General features: G+C 40.8%; 1 protein-coding gene across 3 annotated transcripts in view; it reads left to right on the plus strand.

Annotated features, from left to right (window-relative positions):
- LOC109402364 (glycerol-3-phosphate acyltransferase 1, mitochondrial) overlaps window positions 1–27557 on the plus strand; it is a 99296-nt gene that overhangs the window by 13132 nt on the left and 58607 nt on the right. The window contains exons 2-3 of one of the 3 annotated variants that reach the window (XM_019675030.3): window positions 17560–17746; window positions 18209–18319. In XM_019675030.3, the coding sequence (XP_019530575.3) occupies window positions 17560–17746; window positions 18209–18319 (298 nt within the window). Of the gene's footprint in view, window positions 1–17559; window positions 17747–18208; window positions 18320–25428; window positions 26012–27557 lie in introns of those variants that run through there. The other 2 variants (XM_062846682.1, XM_019675032.3) reach the window with 2 other exon arrangements.

Genomic DNA, 27557 nt, shown 5'->3' on the forward strand with positions numbered 1-27557 from the left:
TGTCGTACGATACATGCTGGAAGGAAGTGACGCTTCTGTTGCCTAGGTAACCGCGTTTTGTTGCGTGATTGGTTTGTGTAGATAACACTGGACGCAGATTGGAATCAACGATGACTCCAACGTAATTTACCGATTTCTTGTCACATTGACTTCAGAGTCAAAGAGACGCAAAGGTCAAACGCTATCACGGAAAAACCATAAGTAGGAAAACTGTTTATCGTTGAGTTGCTTTGATGGCGTATCCGCTACAAAATTCCACAAAAGCAGCGACAAGACTCACCTTTAGGAGCATCCGCATACACGAATTTTCCTGATATTTTATGCGGCTTCCAATATGGCAGCAAAAGCGCTCTCAATATTTAAGAAAATAGCCAAGCAAAATTGCTTTTATGTGAAAATTTTCTGAACAGTTTAGTGTAACAGGAGAAGAATTTATGGCCGACTATTATAACTTTTGCATAGTTCTCCTAAGTTTCAGAGATCAGGGTGGCCAGCGAACCGGGAAAACCGGGAGAACCGGGAAAAAGCCGGGAATTCGGAATCACCGGGAAAAAACCGGGAAATATTCGGGAATTCAGATTGCCACCGGGAAAATTTTGCATTTCCAGGAATAATTCCATACTGCTCTATTATTTCTAATTATTAATCACTTTTTTATCATCCATGAAAATAATCTGTAATGCCAAGCTTGTTGCTGGTTTAACAGAAGTTGCAATATTTAGATATATTTTATTGAAAATACGACTTGCGTTATATTTAGATGTTGAGAATTTTAAAATCATAATATCGGTTGCTGAAGTCGATCTGTTAAGTCATTTTAAAAGTTATAACTGTTTTTATTTTTAGTTTTCAGCAAATCAAGAAGAAACAATAATTTATAATTCCTGCGTAATAATGTAAAGAGTTTCAGTAAACTTTAGTAAAGGGCAATCTTCCTCTGAATTAGTCTTGTATCAATGTCACCAAAATACAATAATGCTACAAAAACTAACAAGGGCACTCACATGTTTCTTTTCACTTGCCTGCATCAAATTGGAATTGTGGGAAATGTATTTTAACAACAGCAACAAGGAATTGATGAAAGACAGACTAAATGGAATAAATAGGACGTTGTCGTTGGCTAAATTTTAACAACAGTTATGTACAACTAAACTGAAACCTAGAATCAGTATTTTTACTTGGTCAAACGTAATTCTAAGCAGTTTTTTTTGGCAAGTGTTACTAAAACAAATAATGTTATTATATGGAACATGAGAGACGAACACAAAACAATAAAGCCTTTAGGCTTTCTGAAAAAAAATGTAAAATTGTTAAAAGGAATTAACGATTGCTCAAAGGAATTCAGCAATAAGGCCAGTTTCGTGTTCAAAAGGAATCGCTCAAGAAAGTTTTAGAGCAGTTCCTGAAATAAAAATTCCACAGTGACAGCCATTTGAATTGTCATTCCTTCGCAACTGCGTACTGCGAAGAAAAACGGTTTCTCGGGCGATTCATGCAAGAATTTCTGTAATATAATTGCTTTCCATCAAAAGTTTGAATATTTTTCAAAGAAGCCTGTGTGCCAAAAATGGCTGAATCTGAACATGTTGTTTAAATTAAGTTGATATGAAACATCTTCAAAATTTTAACACAAGTATCAGGCATACTGTATCAATTCTAGTGGAAATGATGTTTTGACGTTCAAACTAAAAATGAGAAGAAATGTGAAAGTACTTTACAGTTGCAAAAATGTACATGTACAGTTTTTACAGAAACCTATGTTTCATTGGCATTGCAAAAAAAAAATGTCATCAGGAATTAAAATTCTTAAGAGATTATTTCTGAATTTTACCCAAAAGAATCTCTTGAAGTTCACCCAGGAGTTCAATTGAAAATTCAAACATATAGTTATGTGAATAACCACATCCACATCAGCAGTATCACCACGCGCTCGGACTTTGCACCATGCTGACCCAGCGACACACACCCAGAATGCCCGGTCAGCAATTATAAGGAATAAAGACAGGGACCAGTCAGTAGGACAGTTCAGTTCAGTGTTAAGAGTACAGTGTGTTAGATAGTAATTCGAATCAATGTAAGTTCAAGTGATTAATAAATGTTTTTTTTTATAAGACCACAAGGTCTGTAATAATCTAAAAAAAAAATGTCATCAGGAATTAAAATTCTTAAGAGATTATTTCTGAATTTTACCCAAAAGAATCTGTGGCGGTGCGCGTTGATGCACCCCTGGACGAAGGAGAGAGAGAGAGGGAGAGAAAATAGAGAAACAATAAACAGTAGTTTTCTAGCAGTCAAACGTCGCGGTTTATTCTGTCTCCGATTCCGATTCCCGAACCGATCTGAGGCCAGATCCTCGAACCGCTCCCACATTGGTGACCCCGACGCGGAAAACACCGTGTTGTTACGAAGTAAAGTGGAATTAATCCGAAAATGTCGCTACCGCCGGAGGACGCCGCGAACACGTCAAACGCTGTTGCTGCTGGTGTTGCCGTTAAACTTCCGGAGTTTTGGAAGAACGATCCGGCTATGTGGTTCGCGCAAGCGGAGGCACAATTTGCCCTTGCCAACGTTGTTCGCGATGACACAATGTTTTACCACATTATTGTCAAAGTCGACCAGTCTGTAATTTGCCATATTGCGGACCTGGTTACTGCTCCCCCGACAAATGACAAATACCTAGCCGTTAAACAACGCCTGATTTCCCGATTCCAGTTGTCCGCGGAAGGTAGATTGGAACGTCTGTTGAATGCCTGCGATTTGGGTGACATGCGGCCGACCCATTTGTTTGCGAAGATGACGGAGCTCGCGGCCGGATTGAATGTCACGGACGAGCTGCTCAAAATGTTGTTTTTACAGCGGATGCCGCCGAACGTCAAGGCGATTCTCACGATCAGCGACGGAACAACCGGGAAGCTAGCGGAAATGGCCGATAAAATGATGGAGTATCCAACTCATCAAGTTTCCGCTACCACAGCTACCGGCAGGGACAATATATCCGACCTACGAAACCAAATTGCTGCACTTACCGCCGAAATACGTAACCTCAAAGCAAGTGGAGGTAGTGCTCGAAGCCGCTCTGCATCGAAAACAAGAAGATTGTCGAGCCCGGAGGACGAAGTTTGTTGGTTTCACAGGAAGTATGGCGGCCGTGCACTCAAGTGTCACGAACCATGTCGATTCGGAAACCCAAAAAACTAAATCGACGTTCACCGCAATCGGCGGAGGTGGACGGAGCTATCGAAAGTCGCCGAATATTACTGTTCGACCGTACGAGTAATACCAGATTCTTGATTGATACAGGTTCAGATGTCTCGATCATTCCAGCCACCAATAGAGACAGAGCCAAAGGCGCATCAAAGTTCGATCTGCATGCAGCCAACGGTTCTCGTATCAAAGTGTATGACAAAAAAGTAGTCACGACTGATCTCGGATTGAGGCGCAGGTTCAATTGGAACTTCCTGGTGGCAGACGTTGGTATGGCTATCATTGGAGCAGATTTTCTTGCCGCCTTTGGTATCGTCGTGGATCTGAAACATCGTCGCCTTATCGATGGTGTTACCAAACTCACTTCAGTCGGCGGGTTAACAGAAGCAGCTGTACATAGCGTGACCGTTGTGGCGACGGATCATCCATTTCGCGATCTTCTAACACAATTTCATGACGTCACACTCCCTACGAACATGAGAACAACGATCAACCATGACGTTACGCACCACATTCAAACGAAGGGACCACCAACCGCCAGCAAATGTCGTCGCTTGGCTCCGGACAAGCTGGAAGCTGCCAAGAAAGAATTCCAGGTCATGAGTGAGTTAGGAATTTGCCGTCCTTCCAGTAGCAGTTGGGCCAGTCCTCTACATTGTGTACAAAAAAAGAATGGCCAATGGAGATTCGTTGGAGACTACCGATCCCTGAACCAGGTAACTGTGCCGGATCGTTACCCTGTCCCGCATATCCACGACCTGCTGAACGCATTCCAGGGGAAATCAGTCTTCACCACGCTCGATCTGGAAAGGGCGTACCATCAGATCCCGGTTGAAGAAACGGATATTCCGAAGACGGCCGTCATAACTCCTTTCGGACTCTTCGAATTCACGCGGATGCAGTTCGGGTTATGTAACGCCAGTCAAACTTTTCAAAGGTTTATGCATCAAGTCTTCTCAGATCTGGATTTCGTCGTTGTCTTCGTTGACGACATATGCATCGCTTCGTCATCCTTGGAGGAGCACTACATGCATGTGCGGATGGTGCTCGAACGGTTGAACGCATACGGTTTGGTAATTAACGTCAGCAAGAGCCACTTTGCTCAAAAAACGGTGGATTTTTTGGGATATTCTGTCAGCAAAGACGGCATCCTTCCACTACCAGATCGCGTGAAAGCCGTAACTGATTTCACATTGCCGTCGAACGTCAAGCAGCTCCGTCGCTTTTTGGCACTTGTGAATTGTTACAAAAGATTCCTTCCACAGGCTACCGACATCCAATCCGCTTTGCGAAATTTGATACCCGGAAACAAAAAGAACGACTCTAGGAAACTAGAGTGGACTGAACAAGCAAGAGCAGCATTCGTTCAGTGTAAAGAATCTCTTGCCAGTGCAACACTTCTACATTACCCTGATGCAACTAAGCCACTGAGTCTCCTTATCGATGCTTCGAGCACGGCCGCGGGAGCTGTACTTCAACAGTTCGATAGCGGCTGCTGGAGACCATTGGGCTTTTACTCGGAGAAGTTTAGTCAATCACAGCAGAAATACTCTACATTCGGTCGGGAACTCACAGCAATGAAAATGTCAGTACAGTACTTTCGGCACATGCTGGAGGGTAGACAATTTGTGATATTCACTGATCACAAACCGCTCACGACCGCGTTGACATCAAATCCCAATAGCAGACTTCCACATGAGGACCGCTACTTACGCTACATCTCGGAGTTCACGAACGATATTCGACACATTAGTGGTCAGAACAACGTCACGGCGGATGCTTTGTCGAGAATAGAAGCCGTTACAGTACCATCGCCCATCGATTACGAACAGATCGCATCAGAACAGATCAATGACAGCGAGCTACAGCGCCTCCTGTGTTCCCACACCGGACTGAAACTTGAACTCCGGCAGACACCTTTAGCATCGAAACCGTTGTATTGTGACATTTCCCATAGCAAGGTAAGACCATACATACCGCCTCAATATCGCCAGCTAGTATTGCAAACCATTCACGGTTTGGCTCATCCGGGTATACGAACTACGCGCCGCTTGGTTACTGATCGCTTCGTTTGGACTAACATGAACAAGGATGTGCAAACCTACGTCAAATCTTGTCTACAATGCCAGCGGTCTAAAGTTCATCGTCATACGAAAGCTCCTTTTGAAAAATTTGTGGTTCCGAACTGTAGATTCCGCCACGTTCACATTGACCTGGTTGGTCCGCTGCCACCGTCAAACGGTAATCGTTATCTCTTAACTGCCGTCGACCGTTTTTCCCGATGGCCTGAAGCAATTGCGCTTCCCGATATGACAGCAGAGACCGTGGCACGTGCTTTATGTGAATCGTGGATCAGTCGTTTTGGGGCTCCTGAGACTATCACTACGGATCAAGGGAGACAATTTGAATCAGATCTCTTTCGTGAGCTTTCAAGAATCATCGGCTTTAAGCACAGCAGGACGACAGCATATCACCCCCAAGCAAACGGACTCGTAGAACGCTTTCATCGAACTATGAAATCTGCGATCATGGCTGTTGATTCCAAGCATTGGTGCGATCATCTTCCGATGATTATGTTGGGTCTTCGCGCCGCGTGCCGAGAGGATTTCGGATGTTCTGCTGCTGAATTAGTGTACGGGCAAACCCTTCGATTGCCCGGTGAATACTTCGAGCGATCCAGTTGCGACAGCGATAGAACGGATTTTGCAAAACAACTACGAAATTCTCTTGCAAAATTAAAACCAGTTGACCCGAATCATCATGCTAAACCAGCGATATTCGTCAATCGCGATTTGGACAAGTGTACACACGTTTTCGTGCGGATCGATGCAGTGAAGAAGCCGCTGGTTCAGCCCTATGAAGGACCGTTCAAAATAGTATCTCGGTACAGCAAATTTATGGATATTCTGGTAAATGGAAAGACACAACGTATATCCATTGATCGCATAAAACCAGCATACACTTGTGATCTTGATATCGACCCTAATTCTGTGAACGATAGGAAAACTGTAGTTACCCCATCAGGGCATAGAGTAAGATTTCTGGTGTAACTGAGGGGGGTTATGTGGCGGTGCGCGTTGATGCACCCCTGGACGAAGGAGAGAGAGAGAGGGAGAGAAAATAGAGAAACAATAAACAGTAGTTTTCTAGCAGTCAAACGTCGCGGTTTATTCTGTCTCCGATTCCGATTCCCGAACCGATCTGAGGCCAGATCCTCGAACCGCTCCCACAAATCTCTTGAAGTTCACCCAGGAGTTCAATTGAAAATTCAAACATATGTTAGTTCTGAAATTTATCCTGGAACAGCTCCTGAACCGATAGGGATTATTTTATTCAACACAAGTAAACAAACAAGTAAAACCGGGAAAAAATTGAAAATTTCGGGAAAAAACCGGGAGAAAACCGGGAAATCAAAATCTGAAATTCACTGGCCACCCTGAGAGATATTCTTGATATAATTGCTTCCAATTGTTGCTTCTCATACCGAGCTGAATTATGTTTGCTTTGCCTCAAGCACATATACTGTTTATGTTTTCCACAAGATTGTTCCTCAGCTAACAAGAAGTTGTGCATGAAGCTGGGAAGGATGACAAAGTGGAATCCTTGAGGTAATTTCTGTAGGAATCTTGGAAAAAATCCAAAATTATTGTTTGAGAGAATTCTGAAAGAATCTCTGCGAAAATTCTAGAAAAAATACTTTGAGGAATTCTTAAAACAATCTTTGGGAATGTGGAGCGGATCTGGTGTGATGGTTAGAACACTTGACTATAACGCCGAGGACCTGTTATCGATTCCCACTCCCGACAAACTCGCAAAATGTGAGTTCTTCCTTCGGAAGGGAAGTAAAGCGTGGGTCCCGAGATGAACTAGCCTAGGGCTAAAAATCTCGTTAATACAGATAAAAAAAATCTTTGGGAAGTTACAAAAGATATTTTTGAAGCAATTGCTAAAGTAACCATTACATGAGCTCCTGAATGAACCTTAAGAGGTGTTCTTAAGGCCTTTTCTTGTGTCATCACAAAATGGCTTCTTCAGAATCATCAACCAAATTCAACTTTACACAGTATTGCACTAATACATTTACGTAAGAAAATCGACGCTTACCTTTTCTCTAAAATTCTCCACTTCATCAATAAAATCAATCAAAATCATTGAAATGGTCAACTCAAATTTATAGATTATACGTCGTAAAATCGAAAACTATTCTTCGAATGATTATTGTTGTACTTTGAATCACATATGATAGTAATAAAAGCAAATAATTTTTATTTGTGAAATCTCCTCCGCACTGTCCGCCAACACTGCTGCTGCTTGCAAACATCAACAGCGGAAGAGCATATTAAGAGTATTCGATCATTTTCAGCTTATTACACATAACATTCGGTGTTTTTCGTAATATAGAGACATGTTTCATTGTTTTTTAGCAAAACAGAGTAGTTTACTGCTTGAATTGCTTTTAAATGATTCATAATCTTGAAATGTTTACATTGGTGGAAGCGAGACAAAGAGGTGCTATTTTTGTTTGTTTGTTTATAGAACAAATGTAAAAAGGCAACACCACTACTGTTGCGCTCGATGATTGTTAGAAATAAGAATCGAAAAAGAAGTGCTGAAATAGGAGTGATACAGGGAGTCACCTTAAAAGAATACTTGGAGGAATCCTTAACCTTCCTAGTGCATTGGGGTCATTTTTGGCCTGTCGTTACACTAATTATGATGCTGTTATTTCGTCAATGAGTGAGATAGAATTCTGAACTTTCCTATCTTCGCGCTAAAATCGACTGACAGCCACCTCTAGGAGCAGCGTCACAACAAGTGACCCATTGTGCCTGTGGGGTCGAAAATGATCCCTGTCTTGAAAGCGCTCTCAAAAATCAACTTTTGCATCAATTTTCATTTTTTTTTACTCTAGAATCTGGGCCACCACTTCCTGCAGGAATCACATGAGAAATAACTGAAAGAATTCCTGAAGGGACTTTATGACAAACTCTTGAAGGAATACCAAGATAATTTTGAAAAGGAATCCTTGCATGGATACCTGCAATAGTTCCTGAATGGATACCTGAGTTCCTGAAGTATTTCTGAAGAAATCCCAGAAATAATTCCTGATGGAATCGCTGCAAAAAACCCAAGAGGAATTACTGATGAAACCCCATAAGAAATGCCTGAAGAAAAATCCCAGAAGAAGTTCCTGAAGGATTCATAGGAGGAATTCCGGAAGGAATGCCAATAAAAGTTTGTGGAGGAATTTCTGGAGCAGTTTTTGAAAGAAACCCAGAACCCCCCTGGGGGAATTCATGAAGAGGTTCGTGGAGGAATTATTGAAGCATAAAAAATTCCGAAGGAATCGAGTAGATATTTCTAAACAAATCCTTGAAGGAACTCCTTGAGGAAACTCAGGAGAAATTCCTGAAGGATTCCCAGTAGGAATTCTTGAAGAAATCCCAGAAGATATTTCTGCAGAAATCCAGGAAGACATTTCATGAAGGAATCGCAGAAGGGATTCCTGAAAAAATCCCAGAGATTCCTGAAGGAATCCGAGGAGTAGTTTAAGAAGAAATCCCTGAAATAATCTCAGGAAGAGTTCGTGGAGGAGTTCCTGCTATTATCTCTAAAGCAGTTTCTGGAAGAATTCCAGAAGGAATTCCTGAAGAAACCGCAGGGGCATCCCGAAAGCAATTCCAGGAGGAGTTCCCCTGGAGACATTTCTTAACGAATCCCTGGAAGAATAACTGAAGGAATCCCTGGGAAAAAAAATGAAGGAATCAATGTCTGCAGTAATTTCTGGACGAGTTACTGAAATAATCCTTAAATAAACTCCTTAGTTTTATTTTAAAGTAAATCTTCTATTTTAGAACAAACTGTGGTTGAACCCCTGAAAGAATTCCTGGGAGAAATACTTCGAATAATTGCAGACGGATTTCTTGGAGGAATCCCTGGAGAAATTCCTGAAGAAATCACCAAAAAAGCACTGAAACAATCACTAGAGTAACCTCTAAAGATATCCCTGGAGAAATTCCTGGAATAATGTCTGGTAGAATCTCTAGAGGAGTTCATGAAGGAATCTCTGGATAAACTCGTGAGGAAATCACTAAGAGAAACCATTGCAGGAGGAATTCTTTGATGCAGTCTATGTAAGGAATGTCTGAAGGAACCGTGGGAAAAATACAAGACCAAGTCCTGAAACAATCACTATTGTAATCCCGCTAGACATCCATGGAGGAATACACGAAGGAGAAAATCCTGGGAGGGACTCCTGGATAAATTCAAAAAGTGCCAGTTTTTTTTTATCTTAGTATGTGTGTTTTAATTGAAATACATACTCGAATTTTCGTTGATTTTGAGCCACCACATACTAGCTGCATATTGAGTTGTCCAAAAAAAAGCCTCACGATACTTGCAGTAGGTATCCATATACGTGAGAACAAAAGAGGTTTACGAAGTTCTTACAGATAGATTAACACTGGAAATCTGAACACAAACCACTACCACACAGGAATTTGGATTGGTCAATGGTGATCTAGAAAGTCTCGTTTTTCTTTGTCAGTCTCTCTCAAGTCTTGTCAGTCTCTAGAAAGTGTTGCCAGTTTCACCGAAAAAGTCGTTAAGCTACCACATCAATAAGAATCATTTGCGAAATTCATAACTGAATTTTCGAAGCACTTTGTCATTTGTCACTCGGTCCGGGAATTTTTACACTAGAGCGGGGTCGATTCCTATCAGAATCGTTCAGTTCTGATTGGAAACGGCCTCGGACCAGGTGAGTTCGGTTGATCGGTGGATAAGTCCATTTTGAATTGCCAGATTATGATTGAAAATGGCCCCGCTATAGTGTCGAAGATCTCCGACCGAATGTATTATGTCTCTCAAGAAAAATCAGAATATGGCGATTATCTGCCTCTGGCTTCTGATATTAGCGCGACAGTCACTAATCATAACAGCGTCACCAGATTTAAAAGTATATAATTCCACAATATGGGGTTTGACAGCAAGAACACTCATTCCACTGAGCTACTCTTGCCGTCACAAGTACATTCAAAAACATCTGTCACTTTGCGAAACCCACGTGCTTTTGTTTTTGGCGGGAACACTTTTTCTTTTGTTTTGCCTTGCGACTGTCATGCGGCGGTATGCTTTGCGAGCGTACGACCGCCGCAGGACTCTAATAAAAGATAAGCGCGACAATATTCTGTTCATCAATAGAACAGTCTATGAGAAGAGTTCATTCGCTCCTCTCTGTCAAAACTAACTATGGCTCAGGCAGTATAGTAGCAACGCAATGAGAGTCTATTAAAGGTGGGGAAGAAGATACTTCGTGTGCGTGAGATCCGTGTCTGGTGCAAAACATGTCACTACTACAAGCAAAGCGAGCTCCCATAAGAACGCGTGTCTAATAGTGACGTCACTATTTGTGTTTACATTTTTCTTTGCTTACTAATACATAGCCATCTCTTCTTCTTCCTCACCTGTAATATACTCTCATCGGTAGCAACGGGTGAATATCAAACGAGAAAAAAACAGAAGGCACAGAAGCTAATCCATCTTTTCTAAGCTAGATTTGCTCAGTATCTATGTTTTCGCAAGTACAATCTGTTATAATGATTGATGGTAGGACCAGAAAAAAAATACAATGAAAAAAGCTCGGCCGATAGTACCCATCTGTCATTACTCATTTATATTTGCAAATTGACCTAGGCGTAATCTTATCAGCTTTCGCTACAGCTAAAGTGTTTTGTTTTGGATTTGTTCGGTAATGAACTTCGACACTGTTGATGTTAGTTGTGATTATCAGTATCTATCACGATTCCAACGCGGACAAACAGACGTAACACTGGGCAAAATTACTATTGACCACGCTTTTAACGATCATTCTGAATTTTCAAATTTGTTATCTTCAAAACCAGAGGCGCGCGCATCGTTTTTCTGCGTGTTTGACGTTCACGCTAGCGCCTTCTGTTGGTGCTGTTGCACAACACAGTGTATCGTGAAATATTTCCACCTGATGATGGTATAGAGAATAGACGACCTAGCTCATGAAGTGTGCTTGTGTTTTGAAATGTGAAATAACTGGAAAAGTGACCATTACGCGTGGTGCTGCCACATTTAGAATCGCGGCACAAATTTGCCGTTGCTTTATCTTTTGGCGCTAGTGTGCACTCCACTGTAGTTCCACCAGGGTTTCATTTGAAAAAAAAAAAATGTATTGTTGTTTAACCCATTTCTTATTGAAAGTGGTGAAACTAATTGAGAGGCCCAGATGCAAAGGGGTGTAAGTGACCATTTTGTCGATTTTGAGTTGAGCATATCAAAAAAGCAAGTGCAGTAGCGACAGCCACGGTGACTTCCCCACACACCAAATTTTTGGAAACGCTTCCAGCACAAAAAAAAAAAGCAAAATAAATTCAAATTGAATTGCAAATTTTGTTTACTGGTATTCAGCAAACTTTGCTGTTTTTTTTGTGTGCTGATTTCATTCAGAATGCGAATTGTTCTGAATATCTGCAATTATTTTTCAACTTGCTGAACCATCCAGCAATTTTGACAGTTGATCATCAACGTTGTGCTGAAAATCAGCAAAAAAATGCTGAAATTCAGCAATTTATTTTGCTGATTTTTTTTTGTGCTGGAAGCGTTTCCAAAAATTTGGTGTGTGGGGAAGTCACCGTGGCTGTCGCTACTGCACTTGCTTTTTCTTTAGACTTTTAGGAACTTTTGTTCGAGCATACTCGTCTGTTCTCTGTCATCACATGGTGTGAACTGGATTATCGCGAAAGCTGTTCATGGTGTTACGTCTGTTTGTCTGTGAGTCCTATAAGGTACAGCTTTCAGTGAAGTACGACTTGCTTTAACCATAATACCTATTTGCTAAGGAAGCATAACAGTAACAAGCCATTGATTTTTGTTCAAGGGAAGTACGTCAAGACCGAGCCAGAGATTACAAATGAGAATCAGGTGGTACTTAGAGGAAAAACAGACATAACAGCTCGTGCGATGAGAAGGCTTCCTTCGATTTGAGCGATGCTGTTAGCAAACCTGACCTACGATAATGCACATGGTCAATGCCATCAGTATTTTACTGAAAGGCAAATCAAATCAATCGAACCGGTTACACAATCTTTCACCATTTGACATTGACCTCGACAAAAAGTGTAACACGCATGGTGGATAACTCGCTCACCCAAACAAAAATTTCCTTGTACGCACTCCGTGAAAGCCGGTTTTGCGCATGTTTACTGCACCGACTGCGACTATCTAGTTGGCAATGCACTTATTACCATAGCAGGCTTATGCGATCAAGCAATCGATTCAATCGAATCCCATCGATGGATGGTAGTAGATTCGTGGTCTACAAGTTGTCTAGCTTTACCGCCATCTCGGATGGCGACAGCGCCAACTGTGTCAAAGTTGCGCAAAGTGACCTCTAAGGTTAAATTTTCGTACTACCTTATTTAAATCAGAATCAGCATGTCGCGACGATTGCGTATGTGATTAGTATGCAACGAACGATCATGGTTAACATTGACCCTTCGGCATGGAGTATCACCTGCCTGGTGGTCTGACAACAACATGTTGCATATCGACGCCACAATCCACCATCATCACCGACTGTAGTTTTCCTCGAGCTTCGTGAATATGTAATGTCAAGATAGTTTCACTTTCTGTTCAATTGACCTGCTACGTAATATCGGTTCTTTTGTGCTGACGCGAACAATGTCGAACCATCATCGCGTGGTAATACAAATGAGTAATTCTGTTATGCAAGGACGAATGTTCACTGAACCCTGTGTGACTGACTAAGTAGAATGATTGGACCGGAAGAAACTTGGTACTTGGCAAGCGTGTGTCATCAGCGTTAAAATCCCTTCATAATTAATTGTGAACACTATGTTCGGTAATTTCTGAGTCCTTAGGTTCTCTTAAACTGCAAACAGCTAACGTGTGCGCAGCCTTCCACGAAGCCGTCAGCCGCTTCCTGGTTCTCCGGCATATGAGCTTCGTGCCCAGCTTACCACAGTCTGCCGTGTTTCATTCGCTTCGCTATATTCATCTCTTTGTATACTTGTAACCATCAAAAGAGAGTCGAACCACGCCAAAGCAACTCGAGTTAATCCTCGTTGCAGACAGTATCAACAACATCGAACAACAACGAACGTCTCTTCTTCTTGAAATACACGATAAAACATGAAGCTCTGAGATGATTGGATCGTGATGGTTGCGATGTTTCGCAGGAGTGATACTAGGTACTTGATCTTTGTGGGATTATTCGTGAGTCCAAACCTCGCAGTCTCCCTCTTAAAAGGTATGAACGCTCCTTCCCCGATCCTACGGTCAATCCCGATGATGTCCCGACACTCCTCTCCTTACCGCTCCTTCCAGTGCGTTGAACAGTAAATTCGAAAGAGCATCGTCCTGCTTCAGTCCGTCTAGGGCTACGAACGATGAAGAGATTTCATTCGCAACCCGTACACTTAATTTCGATCTTTCAAGCGTCGCATGAATCAGTTTTATAAGCTTCGACAGAAAACCATGCCTTGAGATCAATAAACAAAGGGAGGGTCTGCAAGTTGTACTCCCGAAATTTATCATGAATCTGCCGCAGGGTGAACAACTGATCTGTCGTTGATTGGACCTCACGAAAATCCACCTGATATTTGCTAACGATGGATTCCACAATCAGGCTCAGTCTGTTAGTCAGATTTCCGGACAAAACTTTGTACGATGAATTCTTCTCCTCCTTCTTCTTCTCCTTCTTTATGGCTCTACGTTCCAACTGGGACTTGGCCTGCTTTACTTAAACTTTGTTCTTCGAGCACTTCCACAGTTATTAATTGAAGGTCTTTCTTTGCCTGTTATTGCATGAATTTGTATATTGTGAGGCAAGTACAATGATACACTATGCATGCTCAGGGAGTCAAGAAAATTTTCCCGACCGGAACGGGAATCGAACCCGCCGTCTCCGGATTGACGATCCATAGCTTTAACCACTAGACTAATTGGAGACCCCGATGAATTGAGAAGTGTTATTCTTCTGTAGTTCGCGCACTAGAGAGAGTAGCCATATAAGACCATCCTCCCAACTAGCAGGTAGTTCTTCCTTTTCTGATATCTTCAATATTATATATCTATTATTGGCAGAGATGGCATTCCGTACCGTAATCCGGGTTCAAATTGATCACTTTAAAACAACTTTTGTGGATAACATTAGTGGAAATTCAAATATTGCCAAAATTATTTCTGTAAAATCAGTACCCAGAGGATTTCTATGGAACAATGTGACAAAATTTTGTTCAACAAATTTAAACTTTAAGTTAAATAACTCCAAAAATAAAAAAAAAATAAAATGCCACTTTGGGGCGAAATTGATCAGCATACAATTAAGCATCGGTTAGAAAGGGAAATTGCAATTTCCGCTTAATTTCGCTTTTCTGAATCCGAATAACGCGTTAAAACTCTTACAACTAGTGAATTTGACACTTAAAATGCAGAATTAAATTTTGAAATTTCCCGCTGAACGCCTAAAGGTAGGCAAATTCATTTGAAATAAATGATTGATATCACAATAATCATTATATAAAAAATAAACGTTTTTTAACTTTTAACGAAGGGGTTTTAGGGTGATTTCGGAGGCATTTCAGGAAGGTTCGAAGCATTTTTGGCGAAATTGAGAGGCGTTATGAAGGCGTTTTCGGGGCTTTTAGAATCTCAGATACGTTACATAGAGTCCGTGGAAGTTTTAGGAGGATTTCGGAGGCATTTCAAGAAGCTTTAGAGGATTGTCAGGGAGTTTCGGAGGGTCTCAGGTGCGTTACAGGGGCCTCAGGGACGTTAGGAGGTTTTCAGAGGCATTTTAAGAAGTTTCAGAGGATTGCAGAGGCGTTACAAGTGTGTTTTCGAGGGTTTCGGAGGGTCCCAGGTTCGTTATAGGGGGTTTTTGGAGGCAATTCAGGAGAAATCACTAGAACGGGTTTCAAAGGAGTTTTCGGTAGCATATAAAGGAGTCCCGGAGGACTTTCAACGAATTTCAGAGGTGTTACGGGTGCGTTACAGGAAGCCTGAAGGAATTTCGGAAATTTAGGAGGCTTTCAGAGACGTTTGGGGTTTCCTGAAACGTTCCTGACAGTTCCTTTAATACCTTTTGAAAACTCCGAAAACGTCCTTAACCCTAGAAGGGATACCTTCATGGCCTCAGTTTCGTCACCTCGCTGAGTGTGTTCCATCAAAGACGAGCTCCCTTTTAGGGTTAATTCTTAAGAGGATACCTTAAATAAAGGTCAGTTTTGGGACCCTTCATACAAATTTCAAAATTTTCTATCCAAAAGTTGTTACGTAGGGGAGAGAAAAGTTCCAAAATTGTCGAATTTTGAGTTATGTAATGTTTGAATGAACCCCAAGGAGGAATTTCAAACAAGCAGACGTAACACTGATGAATTTTACGTCTCATATTGTAGCGTCTACCTGAAGAGAGGTAGGTAGGTCTTCTGCAAATTTGTTCCTAAGAATAAGGCCATCTTTGCAATGTACATAAAAATTAGGGTGGTCCATATTTTCAAAGAAATTGGAAACATACTTTTTTATTTGAAAGAATAACTATATACATTCTTCAGGAAAGTTGTAGATCTATCAATTCTGAGCAAGTTTGCTGAAGACTGTTTTTGTGTAGCTTTAAAATTCGTCGATTTAGAGATATTTTTTTATAGTTTAGATGTAACTTTTTCAGTTGCAATTTCTGATCAAAGTCGCCTAAGAAACACTTGTAGAGCATTTGAAAACTCGTAGTTTCGTGCGTGGAGACGGTTGTTAATGTTGTTATCTCTTTTGGTTCAATAGTTACAAGCGTTTTTCTTTGAAAAAAATCATAGTGTATTGAAAAGGTGTTATTACTCTTAAAGGAAATTAATCAAAAACTTTTGCCCGGTGTCATTTTCATGAGCACACTGCCACCTGGTAGAACCGCGCGCGATACTGTCGGCCATGATGGATTTCGATTTGACGTTTTGCTGACACGCACACTACTACACAAATTGCCAGTAATTTTCGTTTGCATCATTCAGCAACATGTACGCTGGCAAACGTCAAAGCGATCGAACACTAGCGCTTCTGGTGGAACGATCGCGCAAATCAAATGAAACTTGAATTGATCGTTACGTGATCGTTAAGTGTTACGTCTGTTTGTCTGTGGTTTCATGAAACCTCCTCATACTATTCTGTTCCATACACTCTTGCGCCTGAGCAATCACATTTTGTTCTTGCTATCTATTATTGTTTTCTTTTTGCAATGGATTCGTTTTTTTTCGCTACTTTTGCTTCCCTATATCGCTCCTTGACACTAGCATTCGGCGTTCGTTACACTCTGGTACCGTAAACCGGGGTCAAATTGATCTTCGGGTCGAAATTGATCAGACGTTTTTCCGTTAGAAAAAGCGTATTGTTAATAGTTCCCTTTTAAGTATCGTGCTGTTGGAATCTGATACTTAGTGTTATTTGTAATGAAACTATTCAAAACATGTTTAATCTACTTGAAAAATGACTGATCAATTTCAACCCGGAGATGAATTTGACCCCGGTTTACTGTACTCGTCGTCAAACGACCCGTTCCTCGGTAGTCTTTGAGTAATGTCTATCACCTTCCGCGATGCCGTGCTCATCGCTTCGTAAATAGACTCCCACAGAGTGTCAAGAATATCACCAGGGCCGGATTTAAGGGGGGCGAGGGGGCAGATCCCCGGGCCTCCACATTTTAGGGGTCCCCACAAAAACCTTTTTGCTTGCTATACCTACATCAACAGAAACAAAGAAAAGCTTATTTGCTCATGGTATTTATACCTCCGAGGGGCCTCCACATCCGCTCTGGCCCCGGGCCCCCGCAATCCTTAATCCGGGCCTGATTATCATTCTCGTTGATCTCACTTATACGCTTCTCCAGCTTTTGGAGATAGTCAGCTACCGTACCATCTGCTGAAAAATGCTGAATGTTGAAACGCAACGATTGCCGATCCATAGAGTCCGACACGATTGATAACCGGGCTGGATTATTACTAATTACGAGATAATGATTTGAGTCGACTTTGGGACCCCTAGAAACCTCTAGAACATCAATGACGCCTTCTAACAGTCTGCTATAGCCCTATAGATTGACAATTTGGGCACAAACCACCAGATGTAAATCTTTATATTCATTGCAAATTACTGAGGGATAAGCGATTTTCATTTGAATTGAGGGTCACATTGAGTGTCCCTAGGCATTCACCATCCCGAAATTGCACAACTCTGATCTTTATATTGTCGATCGTTTTGCGATCTCATAACTCTGCAACATACTCATAGAACATTTTCTTTCCTTTTTTCTCCCAACAGAGGCACAGACATGGTGGACATCATATCCAACCGTGTGCAGGAGGCATACGGTTCGTTCCGGCTGCCGGGCATGTTCGGCACGACCCAAACGGTGGAGGCCGGCGGTTTCTCCACCTACGCCATGCTCAAGCGCTTCGGCGAGCAAAAGAAGCGCAAACGGCAGATCGACAAAGAAAACGATCGCAAGGTAAGCCACAAATACGGTCACTTCGCGCGTCTTTGACGGTGATGATGTTGTTGTATTGCATTGCTTGATTGCGCCCGGACCGAGTCTAGATAGCTTAGCAAGAACTGCACCGATGATATGTGCGGCATTCGAAGTGCATCGCACACACGAGGAAACGCATCGCGCTGTCAATTGACTCGGCCAATTGATTCGGGTCAATTAGTACAAATTTAACCCCATTTCGCACGCTGCAGTTCGCGCAATACATCAATCATCTATAGATGCTTTCTTCACTGCGCTGCTGCTAATTCAGCCTTGTGTAATAATCAAATCAAACGTACGATTTCTAACCTCGACCCCCGTTTTTACTTCTTTCTCCCGCACATGCTTTCTTACACGGAATTGGAATCGTTCTCTAACTTGCCAAAACTCTCGGTTGGTGCTATCCCTCTAACCACACGGTCCTCTGAATGCGACGATCAGCTGCGGGAGGAAAGCTTGTACCATATGAAGAACTCCCCGACGCCACACATCATGCTGGACAACAAACCAATGCCCGGTATGGCGTGCCGATTCTGCTCGCCGGCAGAAAGTGTAAGTTGCAATTATAATTTCTTGACTGAGAATTGTTAATGTGTAATGTTCGGTAATAATAGTTGATTTGTGTATGTCCCAATTTATGAATTCAATCCCGTGACATTCCGCTTGGTTATTTAATGAAATATGCAATGTGAGAATTTTTCTAAAAAATAGTTTCTGACTTTTGGGATTTCTTCAGGCATTTGTTATAAATCATTTTTATTTGCATCTCGAACAATTTTTACATATTCTTCACAAATTCATCATAATTTGGTAAAATAAATAAAAGCTATTATCAATTTTTATTAATAACATTTACATTTCATTCGCTGTAGCAGTTAAGATTTCTACATGCTTTATTTTACACCAGCGTGTCAGAATAGTAGTTTACGCAACAAGGTGCAGAATAAAGATTTTTACAGCACGAGTCGTACATTTATCCAACGAGGCTTTCCGAGTTGGATAATTACGATGAGTGCTGTAAAAATCGAGTTCTGCACCGAGTTCACGGTGTGTCTGGTAGAACAAATTTATTACAAAAAAATGGGCATCGCTAATTTTTACGCTACGTGAAAGTTGGCGCTACCAGCTTTCATTCAAGCCCAACATCGAAATATTCCATCGGGGGAACTTTTTCATACAAAAATTGGGTATGTTTGTTAAGTAGAAATAGGGATTAATTTGGAACCGTGCATTTTGTATGGGAAAAACAGTATTCTGAAAAAGTTGTTCGGGATCCCTCGGTGGATTTTTTTGAGGGACCCTGCAAATGAAAGCTGAAAACCTCTATTTTTGAATAGCGAAAAATTTGACGATGCCCATTTTTTTGTTATAAACTTTTCCCATACACACGCCGTGAGTTGCGTACAACGTTTTTTGCAATTTCATAAATTACCACTTGAGGATAGTTTTTAACAAAAAATGTTCATCAAACTGCACACTGATGTTCATGGTCATGTTTAAGAAAGTCTGATCATAGCAGGTTATACTGCGCAGTTGTCGCAATTTTCAAAACCTGCGTCCAAAAATTATCAAGAATTTGATCTAAACTGAAAGCAGTGCTGTAATGGTTCATTTCGCAACGCATATCAGTGCTGTAATGAACCATTACAGCACTGCTGATTTGGTGTGAGAAAGTAGACCTTTTCCTGGCAGATTTGCGTGAGGTAAAACAGCCTATAATGATGAGAAATTGCAAAAATATATTTTTTGTAATTACGTTGTGAAAAGTTGAACATTTCAGTTGGCTGAAGTATGCTGAAATGGCCTACTTTTCACCTCTATTGCAAGTGTGCCGGCACTCTTAAAAGTGCTGAAAAGTAGCACTTTTCGGCACTTTTGCTCGTACGCACTTTTGACTTACCACCATGCCTTCCGTAGATTCAGCCTCTGCATCTACATCTACTGAGCAGCTCGAATCCGAATCAGGACGATTTCAATTCGGATTCCAACTACAAATCAAGTGTAGAGGCAGCTGCTGAATCAGCTTTTGCTTTTGCCCACGCACAGCTGTTTGACAACGGGAGCTCGATCATTGGTGACGCCTACTATACCAGAGCCTACCTGATCAAACGAAAAACTACGCCGACAAGCATGAGCACGCGCACGTGGTTCCTACTGATGCATGTTTGTGTAGCTAGAAAAGATCGCACTAAATGGGTGATTTTCGTAATTACAAAAAACTTTGCAATTTCTCATCGTAACAGGCTGTTTTACCTCACGCAAATCTGACAGGAAAAGGCCTACTTTCCCACATCAAATTAACAGTGCTGTAATGGTTCATTACAGCACTGATTTGCGTTGCGTAATGAACCATTACAACACTGTTTTCAGTATTGGTCAACTTCTTGATGCTTTCTGGACGCAGTTTTGAAAAATTGTGACAACTGCACAGTATAACCTGTTATGTTCAGATTTTCTTAAACATGGCTATGAACATCAGTGTGCAGTTTGATGAAAAAGTTTTGTTAAAAACTATCCTCAAGGGTAATTTATGAAATTGCAAAAAAACGTTGTACGCAACTCGGTGCAGAACTCGATTTTTCCAGCACTCGTCGTAATTATCCAACTCGGCAAGCCTCGTTGGATAAATGTACGGCTCGTGCTGTAAAAATCGTCATTCTGCACCTTGTTGTGTAAACTACTATTTCACTTCCCTAACTTTAGACTTACTTAAACTAATCTTGTAAAGAGCTCATAACAGCAATATAATTTCTTTAGGAGTTCCTTACTGGATTAGCCCAGATGCCACTTTTAAAATACATTTCAAACATACGATTTCGTTCAGGAAAGTCTGACAAGTAATGCATTAGGTATACGAAAAACCCGTACGAAGGGGGGAGGGGGGGGGGGGTCGAAAATTCCCAAATTTTGCGTGACGTACTAAATGGATGCCCTCAAAGATTCCAGCTCTCTCTCTTCTTGGCGTAACGTTCAAACTAGGACACAGCCTGCTCCTCAGCTTAGTATTTTATGAGAACTTTCTCAATTTTAATCCCTACAGCCAATGTTTATTTTGCTTATGTATGGTATGGTACGTAAGGTAGTCATGAAGATATTTTATACACGAGGTAGTTAAGGAAAAATTATAAAACGGATTCTGGGCTTACCGGGAATCAAACTCGCAACCCTCAGCATGGTATTGCTGATTGCACGTGCGCTTTCCACATCGGTATACGAGCTTAAAGACTATTCTTCTTAATATCCTCTGGAACAGAACAAACAATAAACGTTGCCTGTCGTTGTGATCACAAATCAACCAATGTAGGGAATCGCGCTACTTGGGCGGTGGCTTCTATATTCGTCTGTTTTCCACTATAACTCAGTCAATCTTGAACCAATTGACACAATTCTTGGAATGCGGTGAGATAGGTATAGTATCTACCCGTGTACAAAATTTCAAGTCAATCGGTTCAAAATTGACCGAGTTACAGTGGAAAACAGACGAAAATAACAGACGAAGAAAACCACCGCCCAAGTAGCGCGATACCCTACTTCTTTTTCTCGGCATATCTGGGATTCCTCCAGGTTTGCTTGTTAGGATTGCTCCAGATATTTATCATGAGATTTGTGTTGTACATTTTCTGCTTGGATTGCTTCAAAAATTGCTGTCGGAATTCTTCCAGGGAATTATCCATTAGAAACTCTTAATAAATTCGAGGAGGGATTCCCCTAGAAATTCTTGCTATGATTCCTTCATGAATTTTTGCTTGATTGCTTGTAAGTATTTTTGCTGGTGTTTTTCTAAAAACTCTGCTGGAAGTTTTTGAATGAATTCTTTCGGGGATTTTATAACGATTCATTCAGATGTGTTTCTTATTTTTCCAGGCATTCCTCCTGTGTTTTCTCCAGAAGCTTTTCTTGGGGTTCGTTCAGGTACACCTGTTAGGATTCCCCTCTAAAATTTTTGCTGATATTCCTGCAGGACTCTTTCCAAAAATTTATACATGAACTTCTATATATCCAGGGGTTTCTCCAATAATTTCTCCTACAATTGCTATGTGAATTCTTCCGGGATTTTCCTAGCGATTCTTTCAAGACATCCTGCTGGGATTTCTCCATACATATCTGCTTTGATAGTCCAGGTACTTCTGCTGAAGTTCCTCCAAGATTTTTTCTGGAAATTTCTATAAGAACCCTTTCTGATAATTTCCTAAGAATTGTTCATGCATTCTTCCTATGATACTCCAAGGGATTCCTTCATGAACTCCTGCTGAGATTCCTCCAGAAATTTTTGTTGGTGTTCCTGTAGGACTTTATCCAGTTATTTCTACAGGAACTCCTCTAGTGATGTATTCAGAGAATTCTGTAGATATTTCTGCAATAATTCCTATATAAATGGCTACGTGCATTAGTCCACGGAAGGCACAAATTTCCCAAATGGAAGAGAACGCACCTCTGGAGCCAACCTAAAAATTCCTCATAGGATTCCCTCAGGGATCTTTCTTCAAATTTCTTAAAATGCCTTCGGTTATTACTCATATAGGAATTCCTTTAGAAATTTCACTATGATTCCTCTGTTAGATTTCTCAATTGGGCATCCTCTATAGATTCCCGGGGATCCCTCTTGGGATATTTCAAGGGTTACCTCTTGGTATTTCTATACGAAAATCTTTTGGTATTGCTTCTGAAATTGCTTTAGAAAATCTTGTTGGAAATTCTCCTGAAATTCATGCTAGAATTTAACAATTTATTTCTGCAGTGATTTCTCCTTAAACTGCTCCAGATATTTCCCCAGTACATTTTTCAGAAATTTCTCCATCGATTTCTCAAAGAGATTTCTTCAAAAAATGAAATAAGGATTCTTTCAATGATTTTCCAGAAAATGCTCCAGGAATGCCTCTAGGAAATTCGACGAAGATTGCAGTAAGGGTTCATTCAGAAATTACTTAAGGGATTTATCCGGACCTCCTGTAAAGGTTTTTGCAGAAACTACTTATGTGATTCCTTCGGGAATGTCTTAAGGGTTATGTTTCGTAATTCCTCATGTAATTTCTCCAGAAATTCCCCCAAACATTTCTTCAAAGATTTCTCCAGAAGTTTTTTTTAGAGATCAGGCTCTGAAAATTGCAGTGGAAAGGCAGCGGAAACGTTGCTGATTCGGGCAGTATGAATGTCTATACTTTCATTTTCATTCGTTGACAGCTAAAGTTATATGTTATAATTTAAACTGCGCTTACTAGTGTCAACTGTCTTCTGTAGACCACAATTGCTATAAGCTTGGAGAAGACTGTATTCCAGTAGGGATGTTCTTCGTCTTCTTTCTTCTTCTTTATGGCTCTACGTCCCCACTGGGACTTGGCCTGCCTCGCTTCAACTTAGTGTTCTTTGAGCACTTCCACAGTTATTAATTGAAGGGCATTCTTTGCCTGCCATTGCATGAATTTGTATATTGTGAGGCAAGCACAATGATACACTATGCCCAGGCAGTCGAGACAATTTTCCCGACCAGAACGGGAATCGAACCCGCCGTCTCCGGATTGGCGATCCATAGCCTTAACCACTAGGCTAACTGGAGTAGGGATGTTATGACAAGGAGAAAATGAAATAGAAGATTTAATAGTTCTGAACTGAGTGTTAACTTTACCAAATACCATTTTTTTCTGTGCCCCATTCCTTTTTTTACTACAAAAGGTTCGTTCAAATATTACGTAACGCAAAATTCGGCAACTTTAGACCCTATCCGCTATCCCTCCCCCGCGTAACTATTTTTGAATGAGATATTGATTTTTTTTTACGAAGCGTAACACTGCGACCAACACCGACCCCCCCCCCCCCTCATTGGCGTTACGTAATATTTGAACGAACCCAAAGCAGACCCTTCACACCCATCTCCGTCTCTCGTGCTCAGAATTTTTTCATGAATAAAAAAATGATTTTAAAAAATGTCCTGATTTTGTCAGCCCGAAATGCTACCAGGGGCTAACAAAATCGGGTCCTTACTGTAGTAGTATTTTTCCTGGAAATCCTTTTAGCACTCATCCAAAATTTTGCAGCAGGAGTTTCTTCTGGAACTTTGATTTTAAATACTTCCAAGTGTTTTTGCTTTTTTTTTTCTTTGAAATTCCTCCAGGATTTCTTATCGCGTTTCGTCCAGAAGTTCATTCTAAGAATCCTCCATGAGTTTGTTCTAGGAATCGTCCTGGTGTTCATTATAAAAATCTTCTAGAAGTTATTTCTGGAAATCCTCCTTTTTTTGAAAAAAACCTCCAGGAGTTGCTTCCGGGATGCCTTCAGAAGTTCCTTCTAGGAATCCTGTAAGTGTTCTTTCAAGCAATGAATCAGTAATTCCTTGTGGGAATCCTTTATGATTGAGGAATCCTGTAAGAGTTCTTAAAAAAATCATAGAGCGAAATCCTGGATCTCAGACTTAACTCTTGTTCCTAAATTTAATTACTGATGCAGCTTACTCCTACATTTTTTAGAGGAATTTTTGTAACTCCCAAAGAAATTCTCAAAAGAAATCCATTATGGAATCTGAAGGAATCCGCAGAAGGTATTCAAGGTGGAAGTCCTAGCAGGAGTTACTGAAGGAACCCAAGATTGCATTTTTGAAGTAATCGAAAGATAAAATCTCTGGATGAAAATCCCGGCTAAAAGTTCTGTAAGAATCTACAGAAGGAAGTTCCTGGAGGAATACCGACTTGGACATCTGGAGGCAGAGTTTAAAATTTTCATTTTCAATGAGTGAAATTCAACGTGAATTTTGATAATTCTCAACTGAGGGATCAAAATAAAATTCATTTTGGTGAATGATTTTTTTCACCTATTCATTCATTTTTCTGTCACTGACAATTTTCACTAAGAAATAAAACTGGACCGTAACTCCCGATTATATTTCCAATCATCTCAAAACATGTGTATACTGCCCCTATTCGCATAACAGTCCCATGTTTGCTGGGTTTCCTATTCACATGGGACTGTTGTGCGAATCGCGGCAGTATAGTAGTTAATTAGAATATTCATTATGTTCTCTATTTGTCCGTTAAGTCGGATTGTGCGCCTGTTAACAGAAATTGGACATTTTACGACGTGCGAAAAATATTCGTGACAGAGAATTGAATGAAAAAAGAGAGGCATTCAGCTGACAATGAATGTGGCCAAACACGAATGAAAAAATAAGAATGTCAATCTTCACTTTCAATCTTCGAATTTTTTATTCTCTGTCTGGAGGAACCCCCGAACACCAATAAAGGTGCACTTACACAATAAGCTATTGATTTGAAAAGAATGACTTGATTTTTCGGGGTGATAATCGAGTCTGATAGTTTTATATGCATATTTTAACTGATATTGATTTATTTTGGTTAGCTAGGTTCCTGTTTCACACTTCAAAAATAAATTGGTTAAAGGTATGAAAAACAAAGTAAAAGAAGAGAAAGCTGAATCATACACTATCTACAACTGAATAAAAATGTATTGAAAGCTACGCTTTTTTTCTAGACATAGTTTTCCTTAGGTAGTTCCATGACTGGTACAGACACCCTATATGCATTTTATTTATTACGAATTGGCAATGCAATTCATAATGCCACTGCGCATCACACCCACCTGATACAGTTGAATGAAATTCTCATCTTTTGCTCTAGTTGTTCCTCAACGCTCTCAGGGAGCGTCGTCGCGAGGTCGTCTCCCGTCCCAACACTCCGTCTGGATAGCGCAGCTCGAGAGAATGAGCTAGGTGCGCGCGCTAGATTACCTGCGTGTAATATGCGCGCGAGCAATCAGTAGCGCTTACGTTCTACTGCGTCACGCGTGTCACCCACGTTGTTTTCGCGGTCCTCTCTATACATATCTCTCTCCGTCTGTGTCTCGTCGTTTATCGAGATAACTAAAAAGCAAACCTCACATGCTCAATTAGGATACCGTCAGAAAACGGCGAGCAGTTTCGCGAGTATTAATAACCTGCGCGAGAATCATCGCGTGCCGATCGTGGGAAAATAATTCGGAAAAGTCATGAGCTTTCATCGCCGCACTTTCTATATTCTAACGTTAAGCTAGTGAAGTCACGGAGAAGCTGAAAATATCTTGTTGCAATAATTGTTTTCTTTCGCGTCTGGTGACTAACTAATTCTGCGCGCCGTGACGTAACCGAGAACAAGTGCACTCAATTGGAGAAAATCGCGCAAAATGTTGTACAGTAGTGTATTCAGTGTGGATCGTGTCTATCACTTGGGTGGTGTTGGTGATCGTGGCGGCGGTGTTTGGGTACTACTAACTGCGTCGGTCTAGGCTACACGACCTTGAACTAAGTACATCAGTGGTTTTCAACCGGGGTCGAATTAGGCATGAACTAGGTTTTAATAGAGTCTTAAAGTTTATACGTCGTAATGTTCTACATTTTCGAAGTCACTGTAAACATTTTTTTTTTTCATTTCGAGCCCAACTTTACATTTAACCCCTATAATAAGTATAGTGTTTTCCATGAGGACTATTTACCCGCCATCGGGTTTATTTTGTGAAAAAATGTCATAACTTTTTTATTGTTTCTGAAATGAAATACTAATTGCTAAACTCATATGCTATGGAAACAGTGAACTTCAACACGATTTCCTCCGTTCATGGGTTTCGTTACATACGGTGCTTGGGGGGCATCCATAAAGTACGTCACGCTTTGAGAGGAAGGGGGGGTTTTGAGAAGTGTGACAAGCAATGTATTAAATATAGGAAAAACCCGTACGAGGGGGGGGAGGGTTTTGAAAATTCCCATTTTTAGCGTGACGTACTAAATGGATACCCCCTTGGTAAAATTATGCTTGATTTCAAATGTTCGTTTTTAGTTTAGTTAACTACAGCCTTTACAAAGCGAAAAGTCCATAACTGGTTCAGGGTTCCTATCATTGGCACACACACTGTCTTCTTATTTCTGTATAAATAGTTTCCCTTAGGTAGCGCCATAACTGCTACAGGCGCCCTACCTAAATAAACTATCTTTAATACCAGAACAATGAATCAATACCTTGATTTGGTATAATACCTGACTTTGGTATGCTGCATTTATATGCCGATTATTCGTTCCTGCTCGGGCAGCTCATGAACGCGCAGCTATTCAGCAAGATCATGCTAAAAGTGTCTGGGTCTGAGCCCCGGTTTGGTCTAGAAAATAATCTAGACTTTCTGAGCTGCAGGTTATCTTATTGCTTACCACACTACGATTATACCAGTTTGCTGTTTTTAACTTGATTAGATGATGATCTTTTTCTGTTCAGAATTACCCCAAGTAGGGTAACGGTCGAATTTTGGACCCCTAGAGGACATAAGTTTAAATTTAAGTCAAAATCAAACAGATTTACGGTTTTACACATAATGATGATGTTAGTATGATCGTAAAAGTACTCACAATGTTATTTTTGGCTGAAAATTTGATGAAAATAACTGATTTTTGAAGCATATGTTTTTACTGTTTTGGACATCCCAATTCATTTTGGACCCACTCAAATATGTATTTTGGACACAAGGTGTTTAACCTTCATCCAGCTAACGTACATTTTTCAGCTTCGGAAAAGCACAAAAATGGTCCTAACGTTTTTGTTTTTCAATGGATTTCGATGAAATTTTCACAACATCCCGAAAAACTCTTCTAATTTAGCATTCCGGGACATAGGTGCCTGGTCCACATGGTTTTGGAGTTATTCCGGATTGTCTTGGGGTACCATAATTGGCCACATACTTTTCACAACGTATACCACAAGATTCCGATGAGGTAGAAGTATACTGTCTTCGGCGAATTTGTGCAGCAACTTAAGAACTAACT

The sequence above is a fragment of the Aedes albopictus genome, chromosome 1, assembly GCF_035046485.1.
Source record: "Aedes albopictus strain Foshan chromosome 1, AalbF5, whole genome shotgun sequence".
NCBI classification, from domain to species: Eukaryota; Metazoa; Arthropoda; class Insecta; order Diptera; family Culicidae; genus Aedes; species Aedes albopictus.